This window comes from Poecilia reticulata, chromosome 2 (assembly GCF_904066995.2).
Source record: "Poecilia reticulata chromosome 2, P_reticulata-male-v2, whole genome shotgun sequence".
Classification (NCBI taxonomy): Eukaryota; Metazoa; Chordata; class Actinopteri; order Cyprinodontiformes; family Poeciliidae; genus Poecilia; species Poecilia reticulata.
Window position 1 is genome coordinate 22,542,749 of NC_088831.1, and position 18,836 is coordinate 22,561,584.

Consider the following 18,836-nt stretch of genomic DNA (forward strand, 5'->3'; position numbering starts at 1 on the left):
GTGAGAAAGGAAAGGAAGCAGCTAGAGCTCCTAGGAGACCGTTAGCACGAGACGGAAAAAATAAAAATAAAAATCGTAATTCCTAGAGGGGAGAAAAGCGACGGAGAAGGATTCACCTTTAATGTGATGACATAAAAAGCCAGTGGAAGAGGACACATCCGGTGAAGTGCTCTGGGGTGTGTTTGTAATGAGAGCCGAGGAGGGAGACGGAGATGGAGAGAGAGAGAGAGCGTGTCTGGTCAGGTAAGACCGGGTTGGTTTCTAACAACAACAAAAAAATAATAAAAACTCAAATGTGTCATTTTCTGCTAAGAATAAATATGAACGCAATGGGGGAGTCATGTCAAAAACAGATATTTAGTCGTACCGTTCGTGTTTTTGTTTACAATGGCGTCGACCAGCAGCGCGCGAGCCGACAGTTTTACACATTTCCACGGCGGTTGTAGTTTCATCACTCGTGTGCGTGTCGGTGCGTGAGAAATAAGTCTGACTGCTGCAGAGGAAGAAGACAGGCGGACAGCCTGCCTGCAGCGGCTACCTGTGGATTCCCACACCGGCTGCTGTTCGGGTTTGAAGGACGAATGCCAGAAATGCTGCAGGAGAGTAGGTTTAAATAACACTGGGGGAAATAAAACAGCAGAGGAACAAAAATAAAAATCCAGCTGAATGTAGACGTTCATACACAGACTGAAAATTACAATGTAACTATCCATAAACATGCAGTGGGAATTTTATGATAGTTACAGTAGTAGTTTGCAGCAAAATGCGGAATTTCCATAATTTATTGTGGTTTTTCTGTGACGCAAGGCCGGAGTTGTTGATGGTATGTTTTTTAATAAGAAAACAAAAGAGCTTATTGCTTCAATTTAATAACCCAGAAAAACTGTGAAGCATCGTGTACTAAAGATGCCATTTAACACTTTGTTTGTTTAAAGCAAATGTTTACCATTGAGCTTCAGCTGGGTGTAACTTTAAAACTGTCTGACTTCCTGTCTCACCGTTCACTGATCCTGGTTTGATGTCGGAGCCAGAGGCGGCCTGAGTCACTCTGGGGGCCCAAGATGAAACCCTGGATCCCCCACGTCTCTGATTTTTTTTGTTACTATTCTCTGTATATCAGTTGTGTCGAGCCTGTTCTTGGCTCACTTGGTGTGATTGGCTCTTCAAGGTATTTGTTTTAGGGATAGTCTAGCTTTTTGTGTAAAGTTTACGATAGTTCCATAAACTGTATTAGAAAGATGTCATAATCGTGTCATGCAAATATTATTTATTGCATTTCTGCGCCTTCATGAGGAGTTAAGTTTGTTGCCACAACTGAGCAAAGTCCATGTTATAACTCTGCACAGATGAAGCCGGCCGACTTTGTAGTTTAGTGTTGAATCCTGGAAGCTGTTTGGCTAACAAAACGGCAACAAAATGAAAAAGTATTTCTGTAAAAGTAAAATACTTTTTCTTATTGCAGCATTATCCTTCAGTATTTATTTTTTTTATCTTAACTATTTCACGCTGCGATATCTGCTAAATACAGGTTGAGATTGTCACTGCCGACATATTCACAGATTCTCACTTAAAAAAACAAACTATCTTTTATAGGAGGGAGCTGGGTGTGTAGTGAATTAAGAGATAATGATAAACAGCCTGATTTGAAACATGAAAGAAAACAAATGCATTCCGTGTAACGACATTGTAACTCAGATAATTGTTTTATCAAAAGTGCTTAAACTCCTGGCCGTGTTTGACTTTCACACAGGTTGCTTTTAAATACACTTCCTGTTTGACAGGTTGATGTAACACAACAAAACCACGTTCCTTCCTCTAATTGTCATTTTAAAAATAAATTATTGCATTTTCTTATGATCAAAGTGACCTAGTTGCAGGTGAGAGTTGATTCCTCGTCTACATTTTAAGAAATGTGTTCAAGCAACCTGAAGTCCCTTCACAGATAAAGCTAAGCAGAACTGCAGTATCTGTACCTGGGAGAAAACCATTTCTGATTGTGTGTTCACCAAAATCCAGTTAATGAATAAGGTCTGAATGCTGATTAGCTGTAACAGGAAACAGCATTTCTTCAGTATTACGTGGCTCATGTTAGCATTGTGATCCACTAAACTCTGTCGTTCTGTTCCTTAAAGGTACAGATATGTTGTGTGGACCAGTTTGTTGCTCAATCAAAGGGTCAGCTAGAAAACTGCTATAAACTTCTTTACCTAAAAACACGCTGCCTTTGATTAATTTACATCTTGCAGCTAAGACGTTTTCCTGCAGAGCAGCGTATTTAAGTGCTATGCTAATGTGTTGATTTTAATGAATTAAAACTTTTCCTGTAAGATTAACTTAGCTGCAACGGTACACAAACCTAACGACGTTCAGAGAAAGCCATTGAGGATGCAAAGAAAAACAACTTTTCAACTATTTGAGTTTATTTGTAGACAATTAACTGGAACAAGCTAGAATTCGTTACAAGTTAAAGAGTCATATCAAAACAGAGACAGCATGTTAGCACTAGTCTAGCATTTCAGAAAATCGCGCTGCATTGAAACATCATTTGTAGCAGCAAATGTGAGTTTATTAAAAACTAAAGCTGAAAGGCTGTCCAGCAGGCATTATTGAGTCAAAATATTTGAAACGGACAAGAAAAAAAACAGATACCTGGAACTTTGTCAAAATGCTAATGTAAATGACGCAATACTGATCAAGTGTAGTTTATTTCACTGCATTTTAAAGCTAAACAACATTCAAGCTTATAGCCGACACTTGATTTTTATGTGGAACTAGGAGTTGGTGCTGGTAAACTCCTAATTAATTAAGCTCCTAATTAAGTCTCATCAGTATCTGGTACAGAGAAAAAAACACGACTGTCTCATTCCTGGTCAAACTTCATCTCTGCTGTTTGCAAAGTAGAAACCAAGTAAAATTCCCAGCTGTTTGTCTTTAAGCTTTTCCGACAAAAACTCTCAAGAAGTTAGACTTTATGGTTCATGTGGGCGTTTGGTGTTGTTAAGTAATGCTTAATTATACGTCACATTGTCTGTGCTACTGCTAGTTGCCTAGCGATGCAATTAATTTAACAGAAGTAAATGTCATGTGGTTGAGAGACGAGGTTTCTCCAATACGAAGGTTCAGTTTCCAGGCAGACGGCCAGAGTTCCTGCTTCTTTACCGTCTGCACGTCTCAGCAGCTGTCTGGCAATATCAAAGTAAAGGTAGTTTCATGTTACGAACCGTCGTTGGGCTTAAAAATAACATCTACTGGCTCCAAATAGAGATTTTATATAGATATAGATTTTATTTCTCTTTTTAAAAATGTTTTTTAACCATACAAACAAGTTACATAAGCGATATTAACAGAGGCCTCGCTGTCAGCCACTTCATTTGGTACGCAAACGTTCAAGTCCCAATTGAATGCGAGGCAGAAAATTTGACTATATTTAACTTCCGCATTGACAGCACGTCAGTGAAAACTTTGGCTTGTTTTCATAGCGGCCGCTTGCCAGGTTTACAATGCTTTACCACCAGCAATGACAAGAATGTAGACGTCCTCACAGCCCGGTGCCAGTTTTCCCCAGTACTGTCATCGGCTTCCCTGCTTGCAGAACACATTTCTCTTTTCCTGGGGAAAATTGTCAGGAGGTTTCTGACAGCAGACGTGTCCAACAAACGTGTATCAGCTTCCTCTAACACGATATGCTTGGTTTTAGAAACTGCTGTTATTAACTTTGCACTTTTCAATCAAATTGACGCTCGCCTGTCATTCTGTGCCTCATAAGCACAGCAGTGAGGTTTTTTTTTTTTTTTTTTGCTCTGTCAAGTGAGAAATCTTGCCTGTAATCTGCCAGATTTATCTCAGTTCTGCAGGCGTTTGATTAGTCGCTGACGTGAAGTGAGGTGCGGTGTGCTAATGCTGTTACAGGAACCTTAAACATTCTTTAACTGGATTCCTTAAAGTCTAGTCATTCTGGTTGGATTTTACTGTGCAATATAATTACAGTAGTATGTAATTTTTCAAATTGCAGCATATGTTTCCTTGCAGGTAAAAATATTTTAACTAAAGTCATAGATACAAGTAGCGAGATAAGTCCGGTCAATGGGGCACTAGGGCAGTCGTTCATCCAGCGGCCTGTTGTGTTTTAGAGTTAAAAAATGTTTAAAGTTAACAGGATATTTGAAAATATCATTTGATAATTATGTGTTATTAAAAGACTGGACGATTAATACCTGAGCACCAACTATAACGTCTTAAAAAATGCAAGTATTTTAAAAAGGCTTATAAAAAAGGCAGTGCTCAGCCTGGTGGGGACTCAAATAAAGCCTGGTGGCCCGCCACTGGGGGAAACCCTAAACTCTTTAATTTTTCAATATAATCATCTAAATTTGTAGTTTTAATAGATTTGTAAACTAAGGGTTGTATCTCCCAAACTTATTGTTAGCGCACTATCTCTATACATATCGCTGTATGATCGACAGTAAGTTTTCTTGAGCGTCTCTGCAATCATATTTGTTATCGCAGATAAATTACTCAGATTTACACGAAGCAAACTCGGCATAAAGACTCAATTTTAAAAAGTTACAACCAGCCTAATTTAAATTTTTACAAAAGCACGACACCTAAACGTGTAGTGCAGTGTGTTATTCTCCTGTGGCTGAACCTTGACCCCAGGTGACTCCTCCCTCCTGTCAGCTGAAGGAGAAAACTCGCTCCCACACGAGTCCTCCCTCTCCTCCTTGCTCGCCGATCTCCTGCGCGTGTCTGAACATGCCGAGACACGCCACAAGAGGGTGGAGACAAAAAAAAAAAAAAGAAAACAAGAAAAACCGGAGAGCATGAGAGACAGAGAGGCAGAGGGAGAGAGAAGGTAGGAGAGGAAGGAGAAAGGGAGAGAGAGAGAAAGCAAAAGCAGACAGTAATGTTCGATGTCCTGAGACGGGCGATAACTGGAAGGGGAGAGAAATAAATCTGTAAACGGAAGACGACACGGGCCGGGTGAGATGAAGTGCAACCAAATATGTGAGAAATGTTGTTTCATTGACTCATCCTGGCTTTCTGCTTCTGATTTCTGCCTGAGCAGCTCCTCGATCTGCTAGAGACGCATGGCGAAGACCGGCGACCGCAACGCTTCAGATCCAGCAGGAGAAACATCAGAATGAATGAAGAGGATGACGAGTTACAACTGAAGCTCACTTAAAAGTATTGCTTTTTTTTTGTTTGTTTGTTCTATTCTTGTGACTAATCAAGCAACTCACCTGGAACATTACCAGACCACATCAACGGGAACCTATCCTAAGAGTCAGAGTGAGGCCGTTTGAAGCGGCATGGGGTGTGAAGTTGAGAGCACCGACTCGTCTCCTGGACGTCAGAACCCCCGGAGCAAATGAGCGGCTCAGCGTACGGATGCGGTGCCAGCTTGCTCCGGGGCCGGCGCTTCTACTGCCGGGAATGGGCCCTGGACAAGCTGAGGCGCTGCCTGGACGCCTGCCCCGTGTCCAGCCAGGCGGCGGGGCTCCTGCTGACGGGGGGCCCCGGTGCCGGCAAGACCGCCCTGTGCACCGAGGTGGTGTGGCCCACCTCGGACTCGGGCCTGGCTGCGGGGCTGGCCCGGCGCTGCCTGGCGTCCCACTTCTGCCACAGGGAGGACCAGAGGAGCACGGTGCTGTGGAGGTTCGTCCTGGGCCTGGTGGAGCAGCTGAGGGCCTCCCCGCTCCTCCCTGCTGGCTATGAGGAGACCCTCAGGGGTCCGGCCGCCTCTTCTGCTCTGGAGCCCCTCAACTGTCAAAAAGACCCCGAGGACACCTTCAAGAGGTGGGTATTGCTTAGCCGTTAATGAATTAATGATAATTCGTCCGTGTCACTTGAAGGATTCACAGCAAGCGGCACTTTGTGAACCCGAGCCTGCGTGAGATTTCCCGTCTGTATCGCCTGTCAAATGAAAGAGACAGGCAAGTCGCTGGAAGGTGCTGCAGGTCCTGAAACGGGAGCTGCGGCGTGCAGCAGCATGCACGTGGCTCATTTCCAGCTCATTTCCATAAATTATGAGTTATCACCCTTATTTTGACGGAGCTGAGCAGGAGAACCAACATGAGAAACGGCTTATCAGATTCAAGCATAATGTGAAAAGCAACCTGGGGAAAAAACCTGTTCTGCAACTTTTGGTTTTTGCAGTGTAAATCTGTTCAAACGGTCCAATGTTTTCACTAAAAACTTCTTAACACCCCCCCTTTCTTCTCCTTTAAGCTTGTTGACAGTCTTTTTGCTGCTTTGGCGACTTGATCTGGAGCCTATTACTCAGTTGACTACCGCTGTAACCTTAACCCTGTTACGACCGGCTTTATATTTAGGTCACCTGGATTTAATTTGATTTTATGGCTGCAGCTTGTTCCGCTTTTTCCAGGGCAACTTCAGTTCTTGGCATTTGGCAGATATTCAGAACTAGTTAGTTTTTCACTTTGCAAAAACTATTTAAACAAAAATCCCCAAGCTGAATTGTACCAAATGGCACGCCTCTCCAAATAAGGACTCGAGACAAATAAGCTCAATATGGGTCTTAATACGCAGTAATGTGATGATTTTTAATCTTTTTACTTAATTCTGCTATCTCAGGTGTTTTATCCTCTTTTATTCCTTGTGTTTTGTGTGTTTTATCTCATAAAACACTTTAATCAACCTAGTGGTTTTTATTTATCCTAGTGTATGAAGGGCTATCTAAAAAAAAAAGTTTATTATTAAAGTCCGTTTTGTCTTATAGGAGGCTAAAAGTGAGAGTTAAGGGTTTTTCAAGTATAGTTCTTGTCTTGCTAGCAACAGCTAAGCCTCTTAGCATCCTCTTACTACAGATCCTGATTAGATGGTCCTGGAGGCTAACGCTAACGGCTAGTCCAAGAGAGACTAAGAAAACCAAAGTGGACATCTTCAAACATCTGCAGAGGATGAACAGGATGAACTGCCTTTATGTTAGTATTCATAGGTGTTTATTTACAGCGGACCTGATTGTTACTTGCAAGGAAAACACAGATTGGAGGCCGTGCGTCCCTCAGGATCTTCCTGAATTAAACGAATGCAAAGAGAGGAACATATGAAAGGTGTCCAATCATAACTGTCTGATGGAGAAATAAAAGATTTGTCGCTTAAACTTCCATATTGCAAGCATGTGGAGGAAGATCGTGGTTTAACTTTCTGGGCTACATGCAAAGGGCATAAAAAGTAACTCCCTTTACCCTCCATTGCTAGTGTAAAACATGGTGGTGGCAGCAATTTGGGGTGAGGGGAAAACACAAATTTACATTTAAACACACACACACCTTGTTCTGATTGGCTCATAGGTTCACCTACAGCTCCAGGGTTTACTTGAATCACCTCCAGCAAAAGGGCTCCATTTCCTCCTTTTTTGTGTGTAACAAACACAACAGCAGCTTCCGCTCATACTGTAGCTAAAAAGCATCCTTTGTGTTTAGAAAAAGAGCTGAATCTCTCAGCGTTGTAGAGCCAGTGGCCTCACTGCATGTAAATGTAAAATCTTTTGACCGAAGCAGGACAGTCACAGCGGGAAAAAAATAGGAGTGCCATAGCCATTCTTTCCTCGACTTATATTTATTTCACGTCCCATAATGCCGCCCATTCACGGAGCGCCACAATGGCCTCTCCAGTGTGAATGAATACTACACTGTTATTTACGACACAACATCCTTCCAGAAAGAGGAGACAGAAGGGGGGGAAAGCAGAAAAAAAAGCAGAACAAAGAGGTGAAAAATGCCTCCCCTGCCCTAGTGACCGTCTCGGCACCAGTCAGCGAGGTCACCCTCCTCTCCGGGACTTTTCAGCCCTCTACCCGGTGTGTTTGTTCTGCACCGAGTCCGAGGCCTTTCAAGCTCCTACTGGTGTTTGCTCTCCTCTGGTGTGAAGTGCCGAACTGGATTCCACATTCCCCACGGACTGGCTCGCAGCCAGCCGCTGCTTTCCGTTTGGAGACCAAAGAGAGAGAGAGAGGGAAAAACCTGCACTGTTTTTAAGGACAGCCATCAATAAATGGATGAGATGTGTGTGTGTGTGTGTGAGCAAGGTAGCAAAACGCAACGTACATGCATCGTGCGTCTTAAAGCAGCGGGGCGGCTCTCTGAGCCCAGCGGGTCGTAAACGCGGCCTGGCGCTGCTTGTTGTGGTGCCGCTCCCGCCGCGTTAAACTGCGCAGACCTCAAGTTCAATGAGTTCGTCTCGGTGTGTGAAACGAAATCAGCTCCACCAGACGCAGCAGGATGTCGGCTGTTACTGTCGACCGTTTCAAACCCCCACTTAAAGGCTTCAACATATTATTTAAGCCCCATAGACTAACAGGTAGTTCAGTCATTAAACAGCAAAGGATGCTTTTAATGTTTCCTGCCCTTATGCTTCCTCCGAGCTTTGGAAAAAAAAAAAAAAAAAAGAATTAGGTCTTTCAAAAAGTAATTGAAAGAATGTTCTAATCACTGGATATAGGTTTGGGCTTTGACTAGGCCGTTCTAAGGCTTTCGTTCTCAACCTGTTGCATCCAGCACAGTGTCATGAGTTATGTGTTTTTCTATTTACCTAAACATTGTTCATAATTCAAAATTACTTAAAAAATTACATATTTCACCTATGACAATTGTCATTTTTTCACCTTCAGAGTATCTCTCCTTTATTTCTGTTTATTTTGCATCCCTGTCACGTTTAGATATGTAAATTCACGAAGAAGCAATGTGATGAATGCTAAAACCTCATATGTAATTCAATCTTTAACCCACTTTGCTTTTACATTTGAAATTACAGCACCGCCGATCCCGTAAAAAAAACAAAAAAAAAACATCTCCTTAATTCATGTGCTTCAGTTAACAGTTCATGCCTTCTGGGGAAAACCCCCCCCTGAACTTTCTGAGCTTAATGCTCAGAAAGTTCATAAAAATGGTTTCAGGTGAGCTCAGAAATGTTTAAAATCCATCCGAGAAGTAGGTGGCGTTCAGCAGCAATTTACGAATAACAGTCATTTTCTCGTGTTGGTGGTCTCGCCCGCGGTTCCAGCCCAGTCACCCGTTTTGATCTCATCCAAATTATAGCTTAAAAAGAAACAATGGCGAGAGCTCAGGAATGCGGTTTATTAGGGGTCCGAACGCGCATGAGGTGATTTACATCCTGCCTTGGCAAGTGTATTTGTCACCAACTCTGCCCTCTAATTACTGCAGGTGTCACAGTGACACGCGCCCCTTTAACAAGGCCCATTATATCGTAGCTTCAAAGGTCACCGCAGATGTGCGTCCAGCACCATCTAACCTGAATGAGGTGGGAAAAACATTAGCAGCCATAAAAGGTTAATTGCACTTCCTGCTTGAGTGTGTGCGTGCGTGCTCAGTCGGGGAGTGCTGCTTTATTCAGATGACTAAAGAGCACGGCGGCTTGATAAGCTGGTCGGAACTTAGATGTGGGTTGACGGGGTTTAAAAATCTACTTTTAATTGCAGGATATGGCCAATGATAAAACGTCAGGGCTGTTAAATATACACAGATGAGTCAAACGTCAAGACTGCCTGTTGAAATGCCTCCATCGTCAATCAAAGAAATTAGTCCCGCGAGCGCTGATGAGCAACGTTTGATGAGCTGCTTGAAGCCAAACTGTAGCCCTATTATAGGATGACTAGAGAAATTTAAGCTGATCATTAGTAAATGATGTACCAATAATGGATTTGAAACACATGCCTACCGTGTTACAAAGGATGGTTTTCTTCTAACTTTTCGAGTCCGTTAGTGTAAACAAAGTCAATTCTGATTTGTGTAGAAAAAGGAGAAATTAAATGTTGCCGTTACATACGTCACCTAAAAATCTTCAAACAGTCGGTGTGGACGATGGTGCTGTTGGCAGGAGGGATATCCGGTAGCAGTCAGTATTGCAACAAATCTGAAGAGGCCTCTGACTGGAGACAGTCGACATCCTCACAGCTCAGTTTCTGGGCAGCAGAGAAAATATTCCTCAGTAACATGTTCTAGATGATACCGCTAGCTGTTAGCAAACGCTGCTAATCCACCTGATTTGCTTTTGCTGCTCCTCTTTGAATCTCTGCCTGGCTGTTTCTACGGTTAGAGTTGGAGCTGATCCTCAGCCATTACGGTTAGCGGGAGAGACGGTTTGAACTTTGTTCCTGCTCAGCATCCACGAAGCCTTCTCTTCAACTCCTCTTGTTGCCCCGGTTACACTTCATAACGACTGTCGAAAAGGAAAAAGCAAAGAGCAGAAAGTCCTTCCAGCTGCACAGCATCCAGCAAACCAGAGGGAATAATTGTCAAAACATTCAACACCTCAACAAAAAAAAAAAATGAGCAAACGTAGGTGGCTACTTCCACTTTTCATATAACATTTGCTGCAGATCTAAAAATAAAGAAACACCTCACATACAGGATTTGGAAATCAAAAATAAACTTGAGTTTTTTTCAAGCTAACATCCATGGTTGTTGCCGGGCTAATCAAAAAAATGAGGCCGTCATCTTAGCTGCAGGGAACTTGGTTGTCAAGGGTATTTTTTTCTACAACTTAAATTAGACAAAGATAACCATAAATTTATTACAGATTTCTTTAAGACACGTCAGAATCTGGTCAAAACTGTGGAATAATCCTTTTTTAGATTCGGACACAAAATTGCGACTGGTGCATCTTTAACCAAGCAACGTTACTGAAAGTTTTTCTTGGAGAAGCAAGTTTACATCAGATGCCAAAGCCATCAGAAACCTGTTGATCTGTTAAGCGAAAGTCAACAGTGACTCATTGATTTGATGTTGAAATGAACACATCTCAGGGTTAAGGCTGAGGTCATCCTGAGAAACAAACAAAAAAAAAAAAAAAAAACAATCTGTCAATTGTTAGTTACTTATTCTCTCTTGGGTTGATGACCTCTTACAATAAATACATAAGATCACCTTGATAACTAGTGGACCTTCATTGGCCTTCGTAAACATAGACATTAACAATAATCACAGCGCACAGACACAAGCACACACCCTGTATTTGTGGTAAAATAAAGGCCTGAGCTTAGCCTCTTTGTGACCTGTCTAAACCGAGCTCGTGTCCTCGCTTCGTTACCGATTGTCTCCTCCCAGACTTTGTTCATTTTTCTCACCGGTTACTCACTGGCTTTGAAGCCGTGTTTGCAACAATCAAAAAGAAACACACGAGATTAATCTATCTGCTGTATTGAAACATAAATGTGGCTTTTTTTTTTTTTTCAAATATAAATCTGTGGGTGAAGGTCTTGAAATAGACATCATCGGCTATTACGCGTCAGGTCGCTAATCCAGTAACTACTGTTTGTCTCTTTCTCCAGAGGAGGAGGAAACACATATCTGGCAGCTCTCTGCTTTGTTGAGACAGCTTGAATATAACATGCCTAATGCATACACATACATGGCAACTATTATTATTTTATCCTAAAAAATTACATCTGTTTAGCCTCGGGATCCATCTGATCCATCTCAATGAGCAGTTTTCTCCTCCACACTCCATGTGCACCAGAATTCAAATAGCAATTTTGCATGGTGATATTTATAGCCGTGCCCGACAAAATCTCCTTTGTTTCTAAAGTGCAAAAAATGAAGAAAAAAAAACAACTCTCGGCGTCATTTTGAAGTGAGGGAAATATGCAAGTGAACCAAAGCTCCACAACACGGAAAATGATTCCGTTTTATGGATTGAGAAATCCGTGCAGAGGAGGAGACGTTAATGACTGAAACGGTTCTGTGGGTGCCTGTTTTTAACGTGCCCATGTATTGATCTGCATGTGTGTGAGTGTGCCCAGAGCAGAAGGGAGGAAAAACCCCTGAAGTTCCACAAACCTGAGTCACCTCTGGCTCCAGGCAGGGTGTGGGTGTTGACTGCGCTCCTTAAAGGCCAATACTCGTTTGGTTTTTGCCAGGTTTTAGATTGTTTTACAGCTCTGTAAGGTGTCCCTGCTTATTATTGCACAGCATAAAGGAGGTTCCTTTATACAAATTGCTGTCTTAGATAAGTGTTTGACACTGTCGGCCGTTGTTGTGCAGCTGTTGTTTTAATGGAAATAACTGCTAACAAGTTACCGAGTTTAGTTTTTCGTTTTCTGTCCGTGGTTTTAAAACCCTCAGCTATTCTTAGATGCTGTGAAATGTATAAAACAGAAAGCGGTAAACACTTGCCACCCTTAAATGAAAATCGCCTGAAGCCATGGCAAGGTAGCTGTTCTTATATCGATTTGCGCTGCTTCATATTTTGCTTCTATTTAGAGTTCAAATCTCCAGCGTGTGTGAGAAAAAATCGTCCTCACATTTCTTCTGTTCCTTTCACTCTCTCTGCCGCCCACAGGTCCTGCTGTTTTTACATTGCTGTTTTAAGTCATTCATCTTTTCTTTCTTTTTTGTGTTTCTTGTTCCCATACATCATGTCTTTAGGGCAGTTTTGGAACCGCTGCTGGACCTCCCTCCACCTGCCCAGACCCTGATGATAGTGGTAGATGCTCTGGATGCTCAGTGTGCGCCAGACCAAAGAGTTGGGAAGAGCGGCTCGATTGCACAACTCTTGGCCAACAATCAGCATCTCCTGCCCAGCTGGTTGCTGTTGGTCTGCTCCATCCGCCGCCAAAACAAAGATGTGTGCAAGATGTTCTCGAGTATGTGAATTTCTGTGTTTGTCTCTGTCACTGCTAAACAGCTATGTTGGGAAATTGCGAGGCCTGATTAACCCTGCCACCACGTGCAAAGACGTGAGAACGTTTTTACCCCTGCAGGTTTAGGCAGTTTTGCTTTTTATCACATTTAACAGTGTCTGATCATCTTAAAACACATTTTTTATAGTTTTACCCAAACCAATCTGGCCTATTTGTGAAAAATAATTGCCTTCTAAATTTGTTGTGTTACATGTCAACAACTACAATCAAGCAAAAATTTATGATTATCTGGGTATATGTCTGTATATTTATCATCATTATGAAATTAACCCTTTCATGCATAGTGGTCACTACAGTGGATAGCTATCTAAAAGCCATTTTCTTGTGTTTCTTGTGGATTTTTATGTTATAAATGCACACAGACCACTGAAGTGGACTCTAGTAAACCATCCGCTGTAAGTGCAGAAAAATATTTGTTAAATCCAATATGGCAGACAAACAAAAAAGCAACTCAGGAATATCCGGACCTTACTACTACTGTAGACAACTCTTGCAGGCAAAAAAAAATATTGTGGCATCAAGTAACTTCTAAGACTAATACTACAGATGTATTTCGAAAATAACTTTGTATTTGGAGAAAAATGCAACTGATCACCTAGAAAAACATTTTTGATCTGTTTTTTTTATTTTTATTTTTTTTTCCCCCAAATGTGTTTTCCCACCTTTTTTAATGCCTCAAGAAAATCACCCAAAAAAAATCCTGACATAAAGGATTATAATTAATGCATGAAAGGGTTAAGCGCAATAAAGCAATAAGCAAAGCTATAAAGAAAACAATTTCTTTGTTTAGGCTTCCGGAGACTCTGCCTGGACGATCTACGGAAGCCGCCAACGGTCCGTGACGTTCAGCAGTACATCCTCTGTCGTCTGGATGAGGAGGCAGCGCTGCGGCGTCAGCTCACCCCCGACACTGCAGACATGCTCAATCTCCTGCACATAAAGAGTGGGGGCTGCTTCCTCTTTCTCGAGCGAGTGTTGGATGGCGTGGCAGCTGGGCTCGTGGGTCTTCGAGAGATTCGAGACATCCCTGGGACTCTCAATGGACTCTACCTTTGGCTCTGCCAGAGACTCTTCCCTCGGGGCCTCTTTGTCTATGTCAGACCTCTCCTCAATGTGCTCTTGGCTGCTCCAAGTCCACTCACAACTCAGCAACTATTTACAGCAGCCTGGACTCAGGACACCACACTCAACGTCCAGGACTTCCAGAACAAACTTCATACACTGTCTCCCCTTTTGATCGATGGCCCTGAGGGGACCAAGCTACTTTTTCATGCCAGCTTTACAGAGTGGCTGACTGATGTTAAGTACTGCACACAGAAGTACCTCTGTAACCAGACTGAAGGGCATAGCATGCTTGCCATGTCTCTGACTCTACAAGGACCCCATCTAGACCCCGAGGGTGCATGCCAGTTAGCCACACACTTAGTTTGCTCGGGTCACCATAAAGAAAACCCCTCATTATTGGCACTCTGGATGCTGTGGACAGGCCTGCCTCCTCTCACTGCCAGCTGCAATGAAACCCTCTCCACATCCTTTGCTCAACTTCCTCCACTGGTCAGTCAGGAAGTCCCTCAGTTGTTAATGAAAAGCGGACTTCTTTCACCAGCCCGTATTTTCGACAAGGAGGCCAGTGTCTGCACGCGCTTCCCAGTTGAGCAAGGAGATCCAATAGACACAATGGAGATGGAGGTGTCAGTAAAGAAACTGCTAGATAGTGGGCACTCTGTAAACCAGCTTGAATCCTCTGGACAGACCTTGCTTGCGAAAGCGGCTATTGAGGGTTCAGCAAACGTAGCTAAATTTCTTCTAGCACATGAGTCTGATCCACTCATAAGTGATCATCACGGTCAAACTCCTTTGACTTTGGCTTCCAGACAGGGTCATGTCAAATTTCTGTCTATCTTACTAGAATGGATGAAAAGCCAGAGCACGGAGACTGCAATGGAAATGATGGAGCACATTGACAATGAAGGCTGGACGGCACTGCGCTCTGCGGCTTGGGGAGGACACTGTGAGGCTGTCCGCTTACTTCTGGATGCAGGGGCAGATGTAAATGGATGCGACAGTGAGGGACGTACTGCCCTCAGAGCAGCTGCATGGGGTGGTCACGAGGAAATTGTCCTCACCCTGCTGGACTATGGGGCACAAATTAATAAAGCTGACAGCAATGGCCGTACACCCCTTATTGCAGCTGCCTACATGGGCCATCCCGAAACCGTCGAAATATTGCTGAACCACAATGCAGAAGTCAACCTAGCTGATGGAGATGGACGTACTGCCCTGTCAGTTGCTGCTCTTTGTGTCCCGACTGCTGCAGCGATTAAAGGTTACGGAGAGGTAGCAAGTCTATTACTTGAACGTGGGGCAGATCCAGGCCACAGAGACAATGATGGAATGACACCACTGCTTCTTGCGGCCTATGAAGGCCACGAAGATGTGGTTGAGCTTTTGTTGGAAGCAGGTGCAGATGTAGACGAATCGGCTGGTCCTGACGGAAGCATTTCTGCCGCAGCTGCTGTCACACCACTATTGGCAGCTGCAGCAATGGGTCACATGAACACAGTGTCCAGGCTGCTCTTCTGGGGTGCAGACGTGGATGCCATCGACTGTGAAGGCAGGACGGCGCTGTGCCTGGCAGCAGCAAGGGGCAGCTTGGAAGTAGTACGTGCCTTATTGGACCGAGGGTTGGATGAGAATCATAAGGATGACCTTGGCTGGACCCCACTGCATGCTGCTGCCTGTGAAGGCCATCGTGCCATATGTGCTGCTTTGACAGATCAAGGGAGCATGGCACGAATAGGAGAGATGGACATTGAAGGACGCACCCCTCTTATACTGGCAGCCCAAGAAGGCCACCTGAGTGCTGTTAAGCTACTACTTGACAAACGTTCTCCGATTGATCACAGGGCGTATGACGGACACTCTGCATTGAGTGCAGCATTTCTGGAGGGCCATACTGAGGTTGCAGAACTGCTTATGAAGAGAGGGGCCGATACCGATGTGCGCGATGCAGAAGGTCGGCCTCTGCTCTACCTCCTGGTGCTCGAAGGTTGCCTTGATATGGCCACTCTTGTCATAGAAAAAGGAGGCGTGCCACTCGAATCCAGAGACTCCGAGGGCCGCACAGCTCTTCATGTGGCTTCCTGGCAGGGCAGTGTGGAGATTGTAGACTTACTTTTAAAACACGGGGCAAACCCCAATGCACAAGACGCTGAAGGGAGACCACCAATGCATTCTGTGGCCTGGACAGGAAATGGAAAAGTTGGACATCGTCTTATGGAAGCAAACAGTGTACATATAGACCTTGCTTGCCGTCAAGGGGCAACAGCTCTGAGCATTGCAGCTCAAGAAGGACATGTTAACATTGTGAAAATGCTTCTGGAAAAAGGTGCAAATCCCAATCACATAGATAAATATGGTCGCAGTCCAGCCAAAGTGGCTGGAAAACATGGGCATGTTACAATCGTACGGCTCTTGGAGAGCTATGGAGCTAAGCCATACCTGGGCCTGTTGCCTAATTCTAGTACTGTATCTCCTTCAAAACCAAACAAGATCTTCTCGTCGGGAATGTTGGAGGGTAACGGAGCCGAAGTGACGGCCACTACCTCCTCCTCGTCAGTGTCCTCTCCCGGTTCCACTGGAGAAAGATTCCACTCCATGCAAAGCTCCCAGACCTCATCTACCTGCCACTCACTTGCTACTGTGCAGACAGTGCCAGCCGACAGCATCAGTTTTATCCAGCAGATCCAACAGCATTCACTGCCGCGCAGCCGGAGCCGACACTCCACCCTCCCTCCGCCGGGGGGCTCGGGCATGGGAAGTCTCCATGGAAGTAGCCAGAGGCTTACAAAATGCCTTCCCCCGCCTACTGTTTGCACCGTTACGGCTATGGTACACAACTGTGAACCCCCCCAGAAAGGTTTGTCTTCTGGGCTTGAATACCATGACAAGAAGAACAAACAAAGCTCAAACTTGATTAAAGCAGAAAGAGCTGCAGGTGGTAGATGGAACTCAGTCATGGCTTCTCTTGGTATAATGCCAAGCAAAGACAGCCCTCTCAGTGCAAAAAACAGAGAGATTCCTTCGTTGGACTACCCATACAGACTACAGAGCCCATCCCAAGTGGAAGCTTGGAATGCCCTGCCCCAGAACATTTTAGCACCTGTTTGTTACAGTTTCTCCCCAACCCCACCTAGCAGTGCCTTGAAAGATGATGTTATGGTCACGACAGACCCGCACCTTAATCTCAAACAGGCCATCAAGCTACAGTTTGAGGGCCCCACCAGTGCAGCCTTATATAAAAGAGAGACACCCCTGTGAGCAGGGAGTGAAGTAGGTCACTCTTTCTTCATAAACCTTTAGGATTTCTTTTATTCAAGCACATGATCAACAGTTAAAATGATAGATAAACATATGTTTCTTCTTTATGGTTCAAAGAAGACATCTGAACTCATTGCATTCAGATACAGGAGTATGAGATCTTTTGTCACTTTTTTCACAAAACCTTGGGAAAAGTCAAGGTTTTTGATTAAAAAAACACAACAAAACACATTTTTTTGCATATTCTTTGCCGTTTTTTGTTGTGGAGTAAGTTCTTTCCCCTCCACCCTGAACTGTCATAACTCAACATTTTCTTAATGGAACAAATTGTTCAATTTTAGTGTAGTTTTAATTTATTTTCTCCTTCAGAGCTGAGAACTCTTCCCCTCATTTTTCAAATGAAAAATTAACCTTATTTTTTCAAAAGCAGAAAGGCTTTGGTTTTGATTTTCCTTTGAATCGGCTAATATTTTTTAAAGAATTAAGACTACATCCTCCGCTACTTTTACACATATTACAAAAAAAACTGTGAATTCATACCTGCTGAAGCCTGCTGCTGTGTGGGCTGCTGATTCAGAAATCCACAGACGATGACCTGACCTGCCCGCAGTTTGTCTGTGAGCAAAGTTAAATCTGAACCAGTAAAATTTGGTATGAATGTGGGAGGATCGTTGGGAGACTCGCAAAGAATCTTTTGCTTGTTTTGATATTTTTTAACTCTGTTAATATTAATTACACTCAACAATTAAAATTGCAACCAATGCTTCAAAATCTCACAAGTGTGCCTGGTGTGGTTATTTCTGGCTCGCTTTGTGTGATCTATAACTGTGTTCTGCGCTCAAACGAAATGTCAAAGGCATCTTCTGAAGTAGGAGCGTCCCGCAGAGATGAAAGTCTGGTAGGGGGCAGATGGCGACCACCCGGGACGGTTTTGATACCAGAGAGGAGGGCTTTTCACACCATCACTGGTGGTTTTCACTCATTATTTGAGGAATGGCTGTGAAGGTTTGACCGAATTACATTTCTGAACTTCTTTGCTAGCTCTTTGTCGTTTTAAGTTTTGCCTTAATGCAGTGTTTCTCAACCTTTTTCGTGCCAGCGCCCCCCTAGCCTTTATCCAGGTCCCTCACCGCCCCCCACCAAAGAATTTGCAGACTACTTTGCACTGACCATTATTTTAACATTAATATTACTATCACTATTGTAGATGTTTTGATTTTATGCTTGTTTCTGTATTTATCATCAAAAATAATTTCCCAGAGAACAAAAAAGTCATGGGAATAGAAATTATTTTCACAGGCGTCTACGAAAAATGCAATGAACATTCAAGATAAAATTGGTAGGCCTTGCAGCAGCCAATCAGAGTGGAGAAAAATATTCTTATTTTGTGCCATTTTCTAGTTGTTAAATATTCCACAAAATAACCAGATAAAAGATGTTCAACATGCCAGTTTAAACTGTGAACTATTTGCAAAACTACTGAGCTCTGCAACATTAAAACATGGATAGAACTGTAACTACATTAATCATAACTCTTATTCTCTTCAGTGTCTGTCAGTTTCTGGTGGTGCTGCTCTGTGCTGCCTTCAGGAGAATGGGACATCAGAGCATCATCCATAAAATTTTACCCACATGGCATTTATTGTGCAAACCAGAGCTTTCAGTGGAAAAACTAAAGTTCCAGGTCCTTTTAATGCCATACAAATATGAGACAGAAACATGGATTATATCTTTATATAGATCTGTCTATTGATTTATAGATTAATAGTTTTACTGGACAGAAATTACAAAGAACAAATCTGGTTCTTAATCAAATCCTAATGAGTCAAATTGA

General features: G+C 43.3%; 1 protein-coding gene across 2 annotated transcripts; it reads left to right on the plus strand.

Moving 5' to 3' along the window:
- ankrd50l (ankyrin repeat domain 50-like) lies at positions 1 to 17,781 on the plus strand. 2 transcript variants are annotated; one of them, XM_017303743.2, is made up of 4 exons: positions 1 to 243; positions 5,066 to 5,796; positions 12,408 to 12,625; positions 13,473 to 17,781. In XM_017303743.2, exons 2-4 carry the CDS (start codon positions 5,369 to 5,371, stop codon positions 17,000 to 17,002), a joined length of 4,176 nt encoding a protein of 1,391 aa, XP_017159232.2. In that variant the 5' UTR covers positions 1 to 243; positions 5,066 to 5,368; the 3' UTR covers positions 17,003 to 17,781. The 2 variants fall into 2 exon arrangements, with proteins under 2 accessions (XP_017159232.2, XP_008430865.2); XM_008432643.3 differs by lacking the exon at positions 1 to 243 and adding an exon at positions 4,316 to 4,980.
- The last annotated feature ends 1,055 nt before the right edge of the window (positions 17,782 to 18,836 follow it).

Coding starts and splice junctions, on each gene's coding strand:
- ankrd50l (XM_017303743.2), top strand. CDS start 5,369: ATGAGCGGCTCAGCGTACGGATGCGGTGCCAGCTTGCTCCGGGGCCGG. Junction 5,797..12,407: donor CCCGAGGACACCTTCAAGAG/GTGGGTATTGCT, acceptor TCATGTCTTTAG/GGCAGTTTTGGAACCGCTGC. Junction 12,626..13,472: donor TGTGTGCAAGATGTTCTCGA/GTATGTGAATTT, acceptor TTCTTTGTTTAG/GCTTCCGGAGACTCTGCCTG.